The sequence below is a fragment of the Callithrix jacchus genome, chromosome 6, assembly GCF_049354715.1.
Source record: "Callithrix jacchus isolate 240 chromosome 6, calJac240_pri, whole genome shotgun sequence".
In the NCBI taxonomy this organism is placed as follows: Eukaryota; Metazoa; Chordata; class Mammalia; order Primates; family Cebidae; genus Callithrix; species Callithrix jacchus.
In genome coordinates this window covers 70,869,073-70,885,566 of record NC_133507.1, presented here as the reverse complement: position 1 = coordinate 70,885,566, position 16,494 = coordinate 70,869,073, and the positions used below count along the sequence as shown (strand labels likewise).

At 41.4% G+C, this 16,494-nt stretch overlaps 1 protein-coding gene and 1 pseudogene across 36 annotated transcripts in view; one reads left to right on the top strand and one right to left on the bottom strand.

The window, feature by feature from the left end:
• Positions 1-16,494, top strand: part of TANC1 (tetratricopeptide repeat, ankyrin repeat and coiled-coil containing 1) — a 257,115-nt gene that overhangs the window by 72,862 nt on the left and 167,759 nt on the right. For all 36 annotated transcript variants that reach the window (XM_078327639.1, XM_078327636.1, XM_035304791.3 and 33 more), the window contains one exon: positions 13,440-13,517. In XM_078327639.1, the coding sequence (XP_078183765.1) occupies positions 13,457-13,517 (61 nt within the window). In that variant the 5' untranslated portion in view covers positions 13,440-13,456. The remainder of the gene's footprint in view (positions 1-13,439; positions 13,518-16,494) is intronic.
• Positions 7,128-7,873, bottom strand: LOC118154735 (glutathione S-transferase Mu 3 pseudogene; annotated as a pseudogene).

Below are 16,494 nucleotides of genomic sequence, written 5' to 3'. Positions count from 1 at the left end.
CCATCATATCTGGTTTAAAAAATAAGAGTGTCTAAGGAGAGAGCCCTTTTAATAAATACATAGACCTAATCAGTTATTGTGGAATTTAGAAACTGTTTAACTTTTGAAGTCTCGTTTTTTTACAAAATTGCCCTGAAAATTTGGGGCAGTGATGTGTATTTTTGCAGAGTGTTTTTGTGTGTTTGGGTTTTTTTCTGTTTGTTTTTTTGAGACAGTTTCCCTCTTGTTGCCCAGGCTGGAGTGCAGTAGCACGATATCAGCTCACTGCAACCTCTGCCTCCTGGGTTCAAGTGATTCTCCTGCCTCAGCCTCCTGAGTAGCTAGGATTACAGGCATGCGCCACCATGCCCAGCTAATTTTGTATTTTTTTAGTACAGATGGGGTTGCTCCATGTTGGTCAGGCTGGTCTTGAACTCCTCACCTCGGGTGATCCGCCCACCTTGGCCTCCCAAAGTGCTGGGATTACAGGGCATGAGCCACCAAACCCAGCCTGCAGATTTGTTTTGATTGAACCTGACAGACTATGATGGACCATAGGTGGGTGGTAGCCATCACCATCCAAACTTCATTACCAGAGGCCTAAATGTTTAGATTTAAAAAGGGTTACATTGGTTTATGATAAGATTCAAGAAGAATTCATGTAAGTGTAGAAAGGGAGGGAGGAGAGTGTATAATAACTGTGGTTCCTTGGAGTGTGGACCATGAGGGACTGCTTCATCATCAGTTGGAGAGCTGCACCTCAGACCTAAAAAAAAAAAAACAAAAAAAAAACAAATTCCAGGGTGGGGTCCAGCAGCCTGCCTCTTAACACGCCTCCCAGGTGACTTTGATGTGCTTAACTGGCCTAACATTGCAGATTTCAGTTTGAAGTCCACTGGAAAGATAGTGAGGACCTCCCCAGAATGGTGGGAGTGAATGGAGGGGAACTTGGACTGGTGAGACAGAGCCCTGTTTGGCTGTTTACCAGACAAGGAAGGGAGGCCATGAGGAGGAGGAGGGGCTTTGAGTCTGGTGAACTAAAAAGGGTGGTGCTTTATCAGCAGGAATCTGGACCCAGACTAGTGAGTGGGGTTTGGAAATGGAAAGAGGAGATGGATTTAGTTTTGGACATAGTGAGTTTGTGTAGCCAGGGTTGGTGACAGCAAGATGGAAATAAAGTTGTGTAACTGTAGCACAGATAAAGAATGGAGAAATAGATTTGTGACTTGCCTGCATGGAGGTAGCAGTTGAAGTGGTTATTCTGGTCATTTTTCCAAGGACTGTAGCACAGAGAATAGAGGGCCAAGAATAGAGATGTGGGATTGGGTGCTTGGAGTACAGCATTTGTTTCTCTTTCAGAAGAGGAAGTGAAAATGCTTAGGAGTACATAGTGACATAATTTTTTGTTTAAGAGTCTCACTCTGTTGCCTAGGCTCAAGTGGCACCATCAGAGCTCATTGCAGCCTTGAACACCTGGGCTCAAATGATTGTCCCTCCTCAGCCCCACAAAGTGCAATGACTTACAGGCATGTGCTGCCACACCCAGCTGATTAAAAAGAATTTTTTTTTGTTTGTTTGTGGAAACGAAGTCTCATTGCTGGTCTCAAACTGCTGGACTTCCTACCTTGGCCTTCCAAAGTGTTGATTACAGGTGTGAGCCACCACACCCAGCCTGTGATATAGTTTTAAATTAAGCCAGGTTATCAGAACAGCGTTGCAGTTCTGCCATTTATCTTTAGATCCCATTCTGTGTAACAGAGGATTGTTATTGAATGTGATTTTTATTTGGAAATCCAAGGCTTACAGTGCCAAGGCATGGTTTTAGTGCATGCCTTTCCTCCAAAGGAAGAAGTGGAATGAGGTGTTAAGAGCTAAGGCGTGACCTGGAGCAGGCTGCTGAGATTTCCTAAGTCTTAATTTCCTTATCTGTTGAAAGAGGATAATTATAGTTTCTACATGGTGGTTGTGAGGACTAAATAGGAGGGTGTCTGTTGAAATAAGCATCTCTCCCTCTGTCTGCCATTGCTTTTGTGGTTGGTTGCTGGATTTGTGAAGTGAAGGTCTTCCATTTGTTTAGATAAATCTTCCATTTGTATTGATTTATGGTATCGATGAGATAATTATAAAGTTATGTCATTGGAGATGAATGCAGTTGTATGGTTTTCGGTAAATTGTCAGTACATGGAAATATGGGCTTTATTGGGTTTGTGAGAAGGCAAAAGAGTTGGCTTGAGCAGTTTTACTGTATAAAAACAAAAATCAGATATTTTAAAAATTATTTTATATCCAGCTTTGCAGACTCACGTATTTTGCTGTACTAGGAAGATGCTTTGCTGAGACCATGAAAACTTAGTACATCTGTGCAATATCTTCATTATATCTAGAACAATTTTACATCCACTGTCTCTAATTCAAAGCCATTCAAGAAACATGTGTCTTGTTTTCCACTGGTTCTAATTGGGCTGTTTTTCTTTAGTGGGAGACATTTGGACCACACACTTACATTTAGGAAATAACTTGGTAACTGGGATACATATAAGAGTGTATAAGGAGTGACCTCAGTTTGGATAAAATAGCTTCTGCAACTCCCTATTCCTTCCCAAGAAAAGTAAGCTGTGTGTATGTGTGTGTGCGCACGTGTGTCGTTTCTGTGCTGGTTCACAATAGTGATTTTTGTTCCTTAGGTCTGAGATAGGTTTCATACTCTCTGTGTTAAGAGAAGTGGTGACAGAATTGGTGATCAAAGGTTTCATTGCAGTTACTAAGTGCTTTAATTGAACCTTTCACTGGGTTTTAGAGGAAAAACATCTGATGTTCATACATGGCATGTAACATACCTTCAGGTATAAGGCTTGAACTTCATAGCTTTGATTAGTTTTATGGGACCCCTACAAATAACATGTCATCTCCACCCATAGGAATTAACTCTATAATTCAAAATTTAGTTGAAGTGGGGTGTGTGTGTTCGCTGTTGGGTTGGGTTTGAATGCCTGAAGTTTAGTTCAGAACCACCACCCCAGCTCTTCCAGAACTGCACAAGGCTTGCACCATTCTGGGAAGTTTGGCTGCTGCCATAGCTGAAATACTGAGCCAGACTTACATTATTTTATTAGTCTAGAAAGAGTATTGCGCTCTTGCAGCTGTTCCTAACCATGAAAACAAAAAGCATCTCGGTTACCCAGGATCTATGAGAAACTGGCAATGGTCCAGTGTAAGTCCGTGTATTTTGGACTCTGAATTATATTTATCTTTCTACGGGCATCCCCTGATTTAAGGCATGCAGCTGGGGAATGGCCTGACTGTATGAGGCAGTAGGGACGGGAGAGGCCAAGCCTTGGGTACCACATTCACTAGGAAGCCTGATCCAGTTAACTGGAGCACTGCAGCTTCTAGAGAACAAATACTGTGAAAGTGAGGAGAGCACAAAGAAAGCAATGAAACCAACAGGATGTATTAAAAATTCTTGTCTCAAATATGAAATCTGGCATTTTGTTTTTGTACATTGTCTCTCATAGTGAATTTCTGGAGTCTTTCTCCTGTCATGCCAGGCCTGGCTTTTGTAGATGAGTTAGTAATTTGGTGGCAATGGACTTTCTTGATAAACAGGACTTTTACAGACTGTTCTGAAAATGAATCATGGGACTTGCCTTAAATTGCTTGTGGTGGTGTGTATGTGAAATACCCTGTCCTGCTAATGTGTGCAATCAGTAAGTTACTGCTTTATTTTCTGAATTTTATGGGATGGTACAGTAAGTAGGCACTCCCCAGAAGTGGGCCTCTCAATCTTGGACTGCCCAGCTTCCAGAACTGTGAGCCAAATAGAAATTTATAAACAAATTTCTATTGTTTATAAATCACCCTCTCTGTGATATTCTATGACAACAGTACAAGATGGACTAAGGAATCTGCAAACTTGGATGGGTAGAGAAAAACTTAACTGTATTTTTACAAACCTCTAGCCATAATATAGCCATTGCTTCAGTCATAAATGTGGGCAACCAACCACATAAGATAACAGGACCTTTAACTCTGTCACATGGAAATTAACTGATTTTTGTATCATATTGTAGAAATAGTTTAAAATACATTTATACCTATCACTGCTTTAAAATTTGCAGTACTTATAAAACCTGCTGCTGTATCTTATGCATTAAGCATGCTTTAGTTCAAAAGCAGGTTTGCTTTTGAAACATTTTGCTATCTGTTTCTTTTGTGATCACACTACCGAAAAATAATTCAAAAACATTCTGAATAGAGGGTACAGGTTACTAAAGCCATCCATAGCACTTAAAAAGTTACAGATTCGTGCCTTGGATGGCACCCTTGTGTCTTTCTCATCCTGTTTGAGACCAGATTTGTTCACATTAAACCTGGATTTTTTTTTTTTTAAAGTCTCATTTGGCCTTTGTTTCTAGCATGACTTGTCTGTGACTTTTAACATCTGGAGCTCTGGTATTCCCCTTGTGGGGCTGTTGGAGTTAATTAAAAAATTAAGCCTTCAAGTCCAATAGAGCTTAAAGGGGGGGAAAAAAATAAAGCCATTGTCCATGCCCATATGGCCTTTCACACAGGCTTCTGTGAGACTACTTACTGCTACCAAATGTTTATGGCCAAGAATGGTTTCCCTTACAAATTCCAGAGGAGAGCACAGTGATGCATATGTTGATATCATTGCTTTAGCTATGGGAAGAGATGATGCTGTGTGGCTTGTAGGAATTTGATTCAGCTCTCTACTGTACTATCACTGTCGGTATCCTGGTTTAATTTAGAACTTGATATCCAAGGTTAAAACCTCACTAAATTTATTAGACTGTGTAAAATTGTGCAGAGAAAGACATTGAGATCATCAGGCCATTCCTCACTGCATCCTATCACCGTTTAACAAGCTTTATACAATTTATTCACAAGAAATGAGGTGGTTTTCTGAGTTTTTTTGAATTAACCTAGTTGCTAACTTCTGGGTGTTAGGAATAGGAGCAGCATTGCTTGTATGACACAAAGGTCTCTGCCTCCCCAAATCCTCCACATTGGCATGCTGGTTCAGCTCCCAGGGTTCTCCCCTGTGGGCTAATGAACTCGAGAGCTTGGTCATTTTAGCATATGTTCTGTTACATGGTGCCTCCAGGTCACATGTGGACAACACTGTAGTTTGAAATAACTGATAACTTGAGGGACTGTACTGTAGGTGTCTTTCAATGAAAGCAGTTTTTTGGTTTTTTTTCCCAGGATAGATTTACAGCATGGGATGCTGCTTTAGGAGTAGAGTATGTGTGAGCGTGTATATGTTTGGCCAAAGATGATTTATTTTTTTCATCTGTTGAGCAGTTTTGCCTTTTTTGACTCTCACCACTCCCTGGGGGCTGGTCTCTCCTTTTCATCTGGAAGAGGAGCTCGAGTAGTCTGACTTCATGGTCAGGCTGGGGAGCTAGACTGCCTGGATGCACGATCCTGGGCAAGTCACTAGTTTGTGCCTCTGTGGAATGGAGATTAACAGTACCTTCCTCAGACAATGGTTGTGAGGATTTAATGACTATAAGCATGCTAAGTGCTTAGAGCAGGGCCAGGCGTATGGTTAAGTGGTAAATAAGGGTTGCTGGCTGCACATTAGAATCACCTGGTGGAGTTTAAAAACCCCTGCATGGGTATTGAGAACTCCCATCCTAATGAAATTAGGTCCTGGGGAGGTTATAACCTTGTTCAGCAAGTAATTGCAAGTCACTAATAGGTAGAGGAGGGTTTTTAATGTCTTATATTCTGAGCATTAAGTGAAAGATCCATCTGTCAGCTACATAAGCAAGAGATCTTTTGTGATGAATAGCTAGCTGCCTTTCACAGGCATCTTCGAGGCTGTCTGACCCTTCAATTTGAGGCCAGAAGCAGTGCATTTAAAAAATGTTAATTTCCTTAGGTTTATAATACCAGACTTCATTCAGCTGGCATTGATAGAGTGCCTTTTAACACTTTTTGAAAATGTCTTCAAGGTCTCTTCTCTTTTTGTACTAAAAGCTTATTACACATACTGTGGCCTCCTCTGAGGAGTTCCTTTTTCATCTGTGGTGATGGTTTATTATGCACTGTGAATACAGTGTTCTTAGGAACAAGAAAGTTTCCCCCTTAAAAATTATAATGCCTACAGGTGGAAGAGACCTGAAATTATCCAATGCAGCAGGAAAGGGAACAGTATTCTTGGTGAAATAATAACTTGTCCAGAATTGCTTTGTATACATAATGCCTTTTACCTGTTTCCTGGGAGTTGCGATTGCACATCAGGAAGGTGGGCAGTGCGAGTTGGGAATTGTAGCTCTGTTGTACGACACAAGTGGGAAACAACAGGAAAGAGAAAGGAAAAGAGAAGAGAATGTAATTCTGAGTGTGGTGGTTGTGGAGCTAACTGCCATAAGGAGGATTGGGGCTTGGGTTTCCAGTTGCCATAAACCTTTCACAAGGAAATACCCTGTGGCCCCAGCCACCTCTTCCACAGAGTTGTGTGAAAGGAGGAGACCACACTCAGGCTGTGGTTCATACTCAAACCCCAGGTGGTTCTCCAGGAGCTTTTAGCTGCATGGCTACTGGGGCCCTGAGTTGATGTTGGTGTCTACAACTGCTACACTTTGATCCTCATGCAACGCCTCCCTTTCTTTGAGGTGTGTATTCTGTGCTGTCCTGATCACCTCCATATTCCCCCTACTTCCAGTCCATTGAGGATTTTGGAGACAGCTGTTCAGTGCCTGAACTTTCAAGTTAGGCGTGAGTTCTCATCACAGATCCACCTTTACTAATCCTATGGGCTTTGTCATTGTCTAGAATTGTTCCACATCTAAAATTTAAACATTCATTGAAAAGAACCAGACTCTTTTCAACTTCCCTATTTATTTATATCGACTCTGTTTTCTTTGATCGCTTTGAGACACCATACTTTTTCTCTCTGCTATCCTACCTCTCAGGGGTTCATTCCCTCCCTGACCAGCCTTGATTCCATAGCACACCACTCTGAGCACTCCTGTACTGGCACCTGCACTGTGAACTCCTGATCGTTGACCAGATCCTGCATTCTCTGGACCATCCCTGGATGGTTCGTGGAGCTGAGGATCAGAGGAGGGAATTGCACGCACAGCCTATTTATTTATTTATTTTAGCCAAAGTGCTCCTTATGTAAAAGCAAAAAAGAGTGCAGGCTCCCTAGGAACAGGATGAAACAAAACAAGCGGTGCAAGTCTGCCTCTAGCTTGGCATAAAAGCTTGTTGCCCCACTGGGCCATCTTGTTGATGGTCATCTCGAAGAAGCAGTCAGACTCCATGTAGGCAGCAGTTTTCTCCAAAACCTCCAAACGGCACGTGAAAGCCTTCATATGTGGGAACTCATCCAGGCACTTGGACTCAAACATGTGGTTCTGATCCAAGACGTCATAGGTGGATCTTGATGTGGAAAGCTCATCAAAATCCACAAAGATGAGCTTTCCACTGCAAACCGTGAGAATTTCTCCCAGGAACATGGAGCATTGTTTCAGTTGTCCAGGTAGCTGTTCCAAGTACCGAGGTTTTAGTTTTTCATGGTCAGGGTTGTAATAGCGCTGTATCAGTTGTGTGCAGAAATCTGTTTCTTGGTTCTCTGAAATGTCCACTTGAATCTTTTCGTCAGTCTTGCCACACGTGCTTGCCAGCAATGTAGCACAAGATGGCATTGCTCTGGGTGACCTTGTTCTTCCCATCCATGAAGTTGGATAGATTAGGAAAGTCCAGGTCTAGCTTGAATATCACATCCAGCCATTGGCTTCAGTCATAATCAGAAGCTCCTTGACATGGACTGTTTCTTGTCATCAGATGTATCCGTGAACTACAGGAGCAGGCAGATGGTGTATGCCAGATGGCAAATATTCCACTAACCCAGAACCATAGATGAGTTACATGATGCGGTATCGCTACTTGTGAGCCTTTGAGGACAGGAGCAGATTCATCATTTGGTGTTGTGGCCTGGTCTGGAGCCTAGTTTGGATGATCAGAGCTGTTCAGTTGTCCATTTTATTGTTTTTAGTTTTTCTGAGAGAGGATTTCCCTCTGTCGCCCAGGCTGGTCTCAAACTCCTGGGCTCAGAGGATCCCGCCAAAGTTCCAGGATTACAGGTATTGCCACTGTGACTAGCCAGCTGTCCTTTTAATCTCTTACGTGCCTTCCTCTCCTCTGCAGGGCTATTCTGAACCTTCATTGCACCTCTCTTACCTTGTTTTTACTTTGTAGAGAAAATGGAGGCATGAATGCTGTTAGCTTCCTGCCTATGTATGTCCTCATGTTGTCTTACTCCTCTGTCAGATTGTACTTGCCTTTGTGTCTCTTGTTGTTTGGCACAGGGTAGCTACTTAACGAATGTGTGTAGAATGGAAAGCTGCTATTGCTAACCCAACACTCATTCTTTAATCAGAAAATTTTCTTGCATTCCTTGCAATTGTGAATATATAGGAATGTTCTTTGTCAATTATAAACTGCTATAAATGTTGGTTAATTGCTTCATTTGGAGGAAATTGCTTATCTGTGTTCATTGCAGCCTGTCAACAAATACTGAGAACTGGGTAGGTGCAAAGCCTGTGTTCTGGCTTCTGTTTGTATATGTTGAAGAATAAACATAGTCCCTGCCCTCAGCTCCCAGATTCCACTTGAAATTGTGTAAACAGGCAGTATAGCACTCCAGAAGAGAAACACTTTACTGTTAGTGCTCTTCTGTGATCTCAGACAAGGTGGTCATGGCTATGATATTGCCATTGTGATTATAAGCTGAAATAGATTTTGTCTTGTTTTGGAGTCATCTTACTATTTTGTATAGGGTGCTTTTTGTTACGTTTCAGATGCCAACACAACATGCTGTGCAGAGTTCAAATATATAATATAGAGAGGTTGTGCCTGTCCCCTAAGACTTGGTACGCTGACGGAGAAATACCAGAGGTAAAAGTAAGCTTTTGATAGTCAATCTAACTTCTAGGGGTTTTAAAAGAAGAATCTGTGACTTTTGGGAAACTTGCATGTTGATTGATAGTAGAAATTTAGGTGACTTCAGGCCCTTGGCCTTCTAAGAGTAATATTATCTACTGTTCACCTTTTCTTCTCAATGAACATTATAGGAAATTTACTTCTGTTAGTCAATTTCAGTTAGTCTTTCCTTTTGTTGGAGCTCAGGACATGATACTCCCAATATGGTACCTTGGCATATAAGAAAAACTGCAGAAGAAAGGAGGCCCCTCTGTCTTTCTCCCTCTGCCTCCTCCTGCCTTTCTCCCCTGAAGCATGGTTATGAAGAAATTATTTGACCTGTCTCACCTGACAGTGAGTTATAGGACTCTCATTCCAGTGAGGTCTTGCCCTGTACCCAGAGGATGGGAAGAATCTGGACAGGCAGCCCTTGTTAAGGTCCCCACTCCAATTATTATTAGGCCTCATTCCATTTGTTTAGTCATGCTTCTACATGGCCGTCTGTTCTTCATTGTACTTAAGCCTAAAAATAGTTTCCTGGGTCTCTGGATTCTCAATTCTGAAGGCATTCCTGTGTCATGCAAAACTTTGGTTGAATAAATTTGTTATGCCTTTCCCTTGTTAATCTGTCTTGTTATAGGGGTGTCAGCCATGAACCTTGCCATGGGTGAGGAAAAGATACCTTTTCTCCCCTACACTCTCTTCCTAAAAAGTATATAGTGGGAAGAAATGACATCTGATGCTCTTCACTTTTTCAAAGACTTATTCTTAAGTATTTGAGCCCAGTGGTACATTTGTTCTACTTGCCGTCATAGAAGCTAAGGTTTTATGGGACAGAACTTGAGGGATTCTGTTTGGTTAGTATCTGAGTTTTACCTGTGCCTTTGGTCTATAATTTATCTAAAGTAGGCTGGGTGCAGTGGTTCACACCTGTCATCCCGGCACTTTGGGAAGCCAAGGTGGGCGGATCACCTGAGGTCAGGAGTTTGAGACCAGCCTGGCCAAGATGGTGAAACCGCCTCTCTACTAAAAATACAAAAATTAGCCGGGTGTGGTGGTGGGTGCCTATAATCCCAGCTACTCGGGAGGCTGAGGCAAGAAAATTGCTTGAACTCAGGAGGTGGAGGTTGTAGTAAGTCGAAATTGTGCCCCTGCACTCCACTCCAGCCTGGGCAATAGAGTAACACTCCATCTCAAAACAAACAAACAAACAAACAAACAAACAAACAAAAAACCCACAGTAAAAAAGAATACTATTTATTATGTTTTATCCTATGATGCTTGTCCATAAGTACTTCCATTACCACACAGCATTTTGGGCTTGTCATTTAATCTGCTGAGTCTGAATTACTGTGTCAGAAAGGCTGGTTTGCTTCATTTCTATCTGGTTTATGTCCATGACAGCTCAGTATTCACCCTTTAATGGGAAAAATGACAGTAGTTGAAGTTGCTGCAGAAGGAGAAGTGTGATGATGCAGAAGAGGTGAGCCTGCTGGCTGCCTACACAGGTGGACTTCGCAGTGCCATTTCCATTGAGGAATTTACCACTGTTTTCCCTTTGGTCCTCAGAAACTCAACATTCTCTGTCTTATATGGATGGGACTGGACAAAGTGACTCCTTTTAATAAGGCAAAGTTCATGAGAGCCTTTGTTTAAAGCTGGAGTACTGGTTTATTAATTTACTCTGAGAATTGGATCTGTCAGCAAGCCAGACAGTTGTGAGAACTGGACCAGCACACTCTGTCCCCACTGTTTACAGACTAAGAAAGGAGCCAAATTATGAGGTGCTTCTCAGTATGAACAGAACAAGGAGAAGTAGTCGTATCATGTCAATGTGTAATAGCACCCAGCTCCAACAGCCCAGCGTCCCCATTTCCAGAATTGGATGTGGGGGTGTACGTTTATAAGTCTGCAGATACTGTCCAGCATGCTGGATAGTCTTCTCTGGAGTGTACTGTCGTCATTGGCCCCTATGGCCTATTCCTATTCATGCTGTTTCTGACCATCCCCCTTTTAGTGGGCATAGCCTGTATGTCCATTGGTGACTATCAAGTTCCAGTTATGGGTTTTAGGCCAGAGATGATTGAGACTTCCACATGACTTGTATAGCTCTCTCTCTGACCTGTGTTAATTTCAGAATTTAACTTGCTGGGAAGACTTACTTTTTTCCTTTCTAGTCTCGAGGAGAGAAGGATGGTTCTTTATTTTTGCACTCAGGTATAATCAGTTAAAGTTTCTCCAAAAAGTTCTTCCTAAAGTTGCAGTTTGAATAGCTTTTTTTTTTTAGAATATAAAATTTAAGCTATTTCTCTCGAATTGCTATTTATGGAGGAAAACAGAAACTGGAAGAAAAAAAAATTACAGTAGATACTTGATAGCCTCTTTCACTTAAAGACCACTGATGTGGAAGGTATGACTGTCCTGAAAATAGCTGAGTGCCCCAAAATAGGAAAACAGGGTGTCTGGGATGAGATACCAAAGTCAGTGTTACCTAGCCCTTGCCCCATGGGATGCCTGTTCTGAGTGGCATGGTAGGTCTGCTGCCAACTGGTGATGACCTGAATGATTGATCAGGAGCAGCTTCATGGACGTTGTAGGGCCTGAGCTGGTCAGTGATCCAGGTAAACACACGGCTCTGGAAGAGTTCACCAAGGCTAGTGCCAGGGACCGTGGACAAGCTTTGGTGGCATGGCTCCATCAATATTTTTCTTATTTTTTAAGTAGATTGTTTTTGCTAAATTATAAACCCCAAAGGTTGGTTGGTTGAAGATGTCTGGGTTTACCAGGCATCTACTTATGATTGAGTTTTCCTGCCATTTTTTATACTGCAGTATTTTTTGTTGTTTCTCTGAAGTCTGATTTTTAAGAGGAGTTTGTGTTTTCCATCGTTTCCTTATGGAAACGATTGCTCCCTTCCAGCTTTAGTGTTTGTTCTTTAGGTGAAACATTTTCAATAAGAGAATTAGGCTCTAAGCCATGCCCCTTCAGTATGTAAAAACTTGTGTGTAGGATGATTTTACTCCCATAACCTTCAGTATGGCTTTTTCCAAATTCTGCCTAAGATACTGTCTTTCTAACATCACACAGTTTTGTTTGTTGTTGCTCAAAGCTGTTGGTGATCTGTGAGGAGAGGCCAGCCTGGTGGAGGGGAGGAAGGTGGTCCTGCTGGGCTACTGCAGATTTGGATTCTGGCCCTGCTGTTAACTAACTGCGTGACCCCTGGCAAGCCAGCCTCCCTGGGTCTCTGTTTCTTGATCAGTAAAACAAAGGGCTTGGGAAAACAAATACAGGCTTGGACCAAATGATAAGAAAGGTCACCCTGCGTGCTTATGTTGTGTGACTCTGTGAATGGCAACACATTGGGGTTCCTTAGCCTTCTCAGTGGGTCCCACAAAACTTGCTTACTCTGGGGGCTGAGAGATGGCTATTTGAAGCATTTGCGCTGAGTAAGCAGATTTTGGAGCACTCCTATATAGGAGTTTCTCCCTCCTTGTCTCCCGTCCTCTGTTCCCCTCCCCTTCCCTTCCCCATCCTCATTTCTCTCCTCCCCTCCTTACCTCTGTTCTTGCCTGTTCAAGAGAGACCTGCTTGCCTCCTGCTTCCCTCTTAGTGCATTAATAAAGGTGTGATGGGTAACACAACCCACCAAGATTGGTTACTGTCTGGGGTTGTTGAGTAATCTCATCTGAGTTACTAGTGCGGAGAGAGCGAGCTTAAAGGAGGCTGGCTTCATGATGAAATAATGGTCCTTTTGTCTTCTCTTGCTGTCCAGATGGTTTCATGTTTCATCTTAGGCCTGGGCCATTGTGGTGTTTTTACAAGCTCAGTACAACCCTGCTTAAAGATACAGCTCCTTTAAAGGATTTGGCCATAATGCCACAGGCCTATTCTACTTACCTCCCCTCCCCACCCCAAAGTTATAACTATATATAGTAAAAACCCACTGTAGTGTGTGCTGTTTAATCGGGTTCCCTGACCAGGGTTAAAATGTGTTCCCTCTGTATTTTGCAAATGTTTATAAGGTATGCCTCATTTCATAACCTTCCAAAATGTTTTCCTTGTGATTATATAATTAGTAACACCTGTAAAACATTGCCTTTAACCATGTAGCTTCTTTCATTATCTATTTGATTCCGTGTTCTAGTGCCTTCTTTTGATGAACTGGGGCTGGGAAGCAGTGCCAACTATCTTGGAAAACTGTACCCAGGTTTAGCCTCATAACCTTAATTAGATGTGGAATGCTGAGAATGCACTATTGTGTGTTTTTTTAGCTTTTCTAACAACAGTGAACTTCTGATCACTTCATTAAAAGTTGTAGAACATTCCTTGTGTCTTCAGCATTTAGTTTCCCACCATGGTTATTCACTGAAAATTAATGTAAAACTCAAGGTACCTTAAGCGATCTGTTTGTTTGAACACAAGTTACCTCTTTCGTCAATGCACAAGTTATATTCCAGTTTCCAGTGTTTAATTCCTCTTCTCTCTGCTCCTTTTCTCTTTAGAAACAAAAGTGTTGAAAATGTTAAAGGCTGTGTTGAAGAAGAGCCGAGAGGGAGGAAAGGGAGGCAAGAAGGAAGCAGGTATGTGTGCAAAAAGGAGTCCAGTCATGGACAGCGGGCAGCAAGCTTCTCCTCACCCCAGGTTGGGTTGATTTGTTGCTTTGGGAGTGGATCAGAGACGGTTACCTGGGTTAGAACAAACCATGTGCTGGAGGCTATGAGAAATGAAATAGGCCAGGCATGGTGGCCCACACCTGTAATCCCAACATTTTGAGAGTCCAAGGCAGGAGGATTGCTTGAGGCCAGGAGTTCAAGACAAGACTGGGCAACATAAGGAGACAACTTGCCTCTACAAAAAAAAAAACAAAAAACAAAATTAGTCGGGTATGGTGGCACAATTGTGTAAATCCTAGCTACTTGGGAGACTCTGGCAGGAGAATCTCTTGAGCCCAGGAGTTCGAGGCTGCAGTGAGCTATGATAATGTCACTGTACTTCAGCCATAGCCAGACCCTGTCTCTTGAAAAAGGAGAGGAAACATAATTTTGAGCTTTCTTATGAGAAGTGACTTTGAGAATTGAGTTTGGGTTATAACTAAATCATTTTCCAGAGACTTTAAAGGTTCATAAATTTGATAGGTCATTCAGATCTGGAGGAAGTCTAAGTTAAAGACATTGAAGGATAGCAGGTGTGTTCAGGAATTTGGTTTCTAGAAAGCCCATTCACTTTTCTACGTGTGATTACATTTTATACGTTTGAACAACTGCTGGCTGACTGGTCCTCATCATTGGAGTGTCAAATTTTACTCCTAACAGGTGGAGCCCCACTTAATGCCAGACTGCTTGTTTTCATTATGATGAGAACTACTTAATTTGGCTTAAATTTCATTCTTGTTTGTAGAGTTTTGGTGCATATTGTCATTGTGACTCAATTAGCATTACATTTCATGTGATAACCTACTCTAAGATATTTTGGTGAACACTCACTGTACACCCTTTTTCTCTTGCAGAAAAACTATATATTGTCTACCAGAATTGCACAATAAAAATATGTTAGAATGAATTGACTTGCCTAAAATGTTGCATTTCACTCTGTAAACTCATGTTAATCCAGTCTCCTTGGAGAATGGCTGGTTTTCTGAGTTACTATGTCAAATAATGTTTCAGTTTTAATTTCTGTTTTAAGAAGTATGTTTATTACTGAAGCATCACCAAATCATGGTTAACTCTTTAATTCAAAGGATCTTGCAATGCCTTATGATAATTTTAATGTCTGTTGTTTCCATCCTTATCTAAGACAATAAGTGGATTTCTAAAGTTTTTGGTTGTATAGAACCTAGACACAATTTCTATTTATTGCTAATTATACCTTAAACCAAGTGTGCAAAATGACAAACTCACCTTAAAAGTAGAGCCTTTATTGCAAGGCTGCTGTTAAAGCTTCTCATCAGTGCTTCGGTAAGCAGACACCGAAGAAAAGGAGAAACTAGTTTTTAATTGCATCAACAGGAGACCATAGTTAACCTTAGAAAATCAACCCCTGGCTTTGAATGATTAATTAGAATTGTTACTGTGGAGAATTTCAGTTCACAGTTCTATCCAGGGGGACGTTGACCCTCTGCTGGGTCAAGGCCAAAATGTCTTTCTTGTTAGTTTTCTGAAAGCTGTTTAAAAATAATAACAAAAAACTTTTTTTCAGTTTTGGCTCATCTGACACCAGTCATAGGAACTGTATTATTTGCTTCTTTAGAAGCCTTTGTAATTTCCAGCATAAATTTAGATCTTAAGTTGTCTGTTGATGGAACTGCCAACCCATCTGGGGTTGTTTTTCTCAGGACTAGGGTCCCCAAGCCTAAACTCCCTAGTAAGTAACAGTTCTTCAAAACAGGCCTACCATCTTCTTTGACTAGTGCTAGACTTAGGAGAAATAGCAATGTATTAATGATCTTCAGCACCTGTGCCTTTCAGACACACCAGACAGGAACAATAGTTTGCATTTGAAACTTTTCCAGTTTAAGAGCGTGTGATTTTGGGTTTATTTCTCCCTTTGGCCTTTAAAAAGCAACTACTGCTTTTTCTGGATAATTTCTTCATAATAATTTCCACATTATGGCTTTTTCACTAATAGAAACCAACTTGAAAGAGCGATGGGAATGTTTCCCATAAAACATCTGCATGGTATGTGCCTTTTTGCTTTTAACTAGAACCTGGTTGTATTAGGCTAGCAACCAAGCAGATGGAATTTTAAATCCTGATGAAGTTATGTCACAGGATGGTTGGAGGAAATACTTGGAATTTGGCCACTCATATGTTGAGTCCATGCCAGTTCTCATTATATAAGTAAATCATAGCTAAGTTTTTCTATACATTAAAGCCGGCTAATCTAGCAAGATTGCTCTGAAACTTGGATAATAATATCTCCTGCAATATGGAAAAATTTTGCTGCACTGTTTCCAATTAAAACCCATTTTTGTTGCAAAGACGAAAGTCATTCCCATATACTTGAACTCATAATCGTAGAGATTTAGGAAACATATCTAAAAATTTGAGTTCAGCTTTTCATATCCTTTGCAGGTTGTTTTTGCAGGCAGTCTTTTACTACTCTTTTATGTTAAACCTGTTTTGAGAATTTGGAAAATGCAATAACTGAGATAAACTTTGTTTCTTCAATGGAAACCAAATATTTTTCAGAAGTATTGAACAGTTGTTATTCCCTCAATTATATCTAAAAAGAAGTTATCACATGTATCTATAGGTAAAACTGTAGCAAATACTGAATTCAAGCTATATGTATATAAGGATATTTGCAAAATTATGTTTGTTGTTGTTTTTTTCTTTCTTTTGAGAGTCTTGCTCTGTTGCCCAGGCTGGAGTGTAGTTGCGTACCATCTCGGCTCCCTGCAGCCTCTGCCTCTTGGATTTAAACAATTCTCCTGCCTTAGCCTCCCTGTAGCTGGGATTAGAGGGTCATGCCACCACACCCAGCTAATTTTTGTATCTTTGGTAGAGATGGGGTTTCACCATGTTGGCCAGGCTGGTCTTGAACTCCTGACCTCAAGGG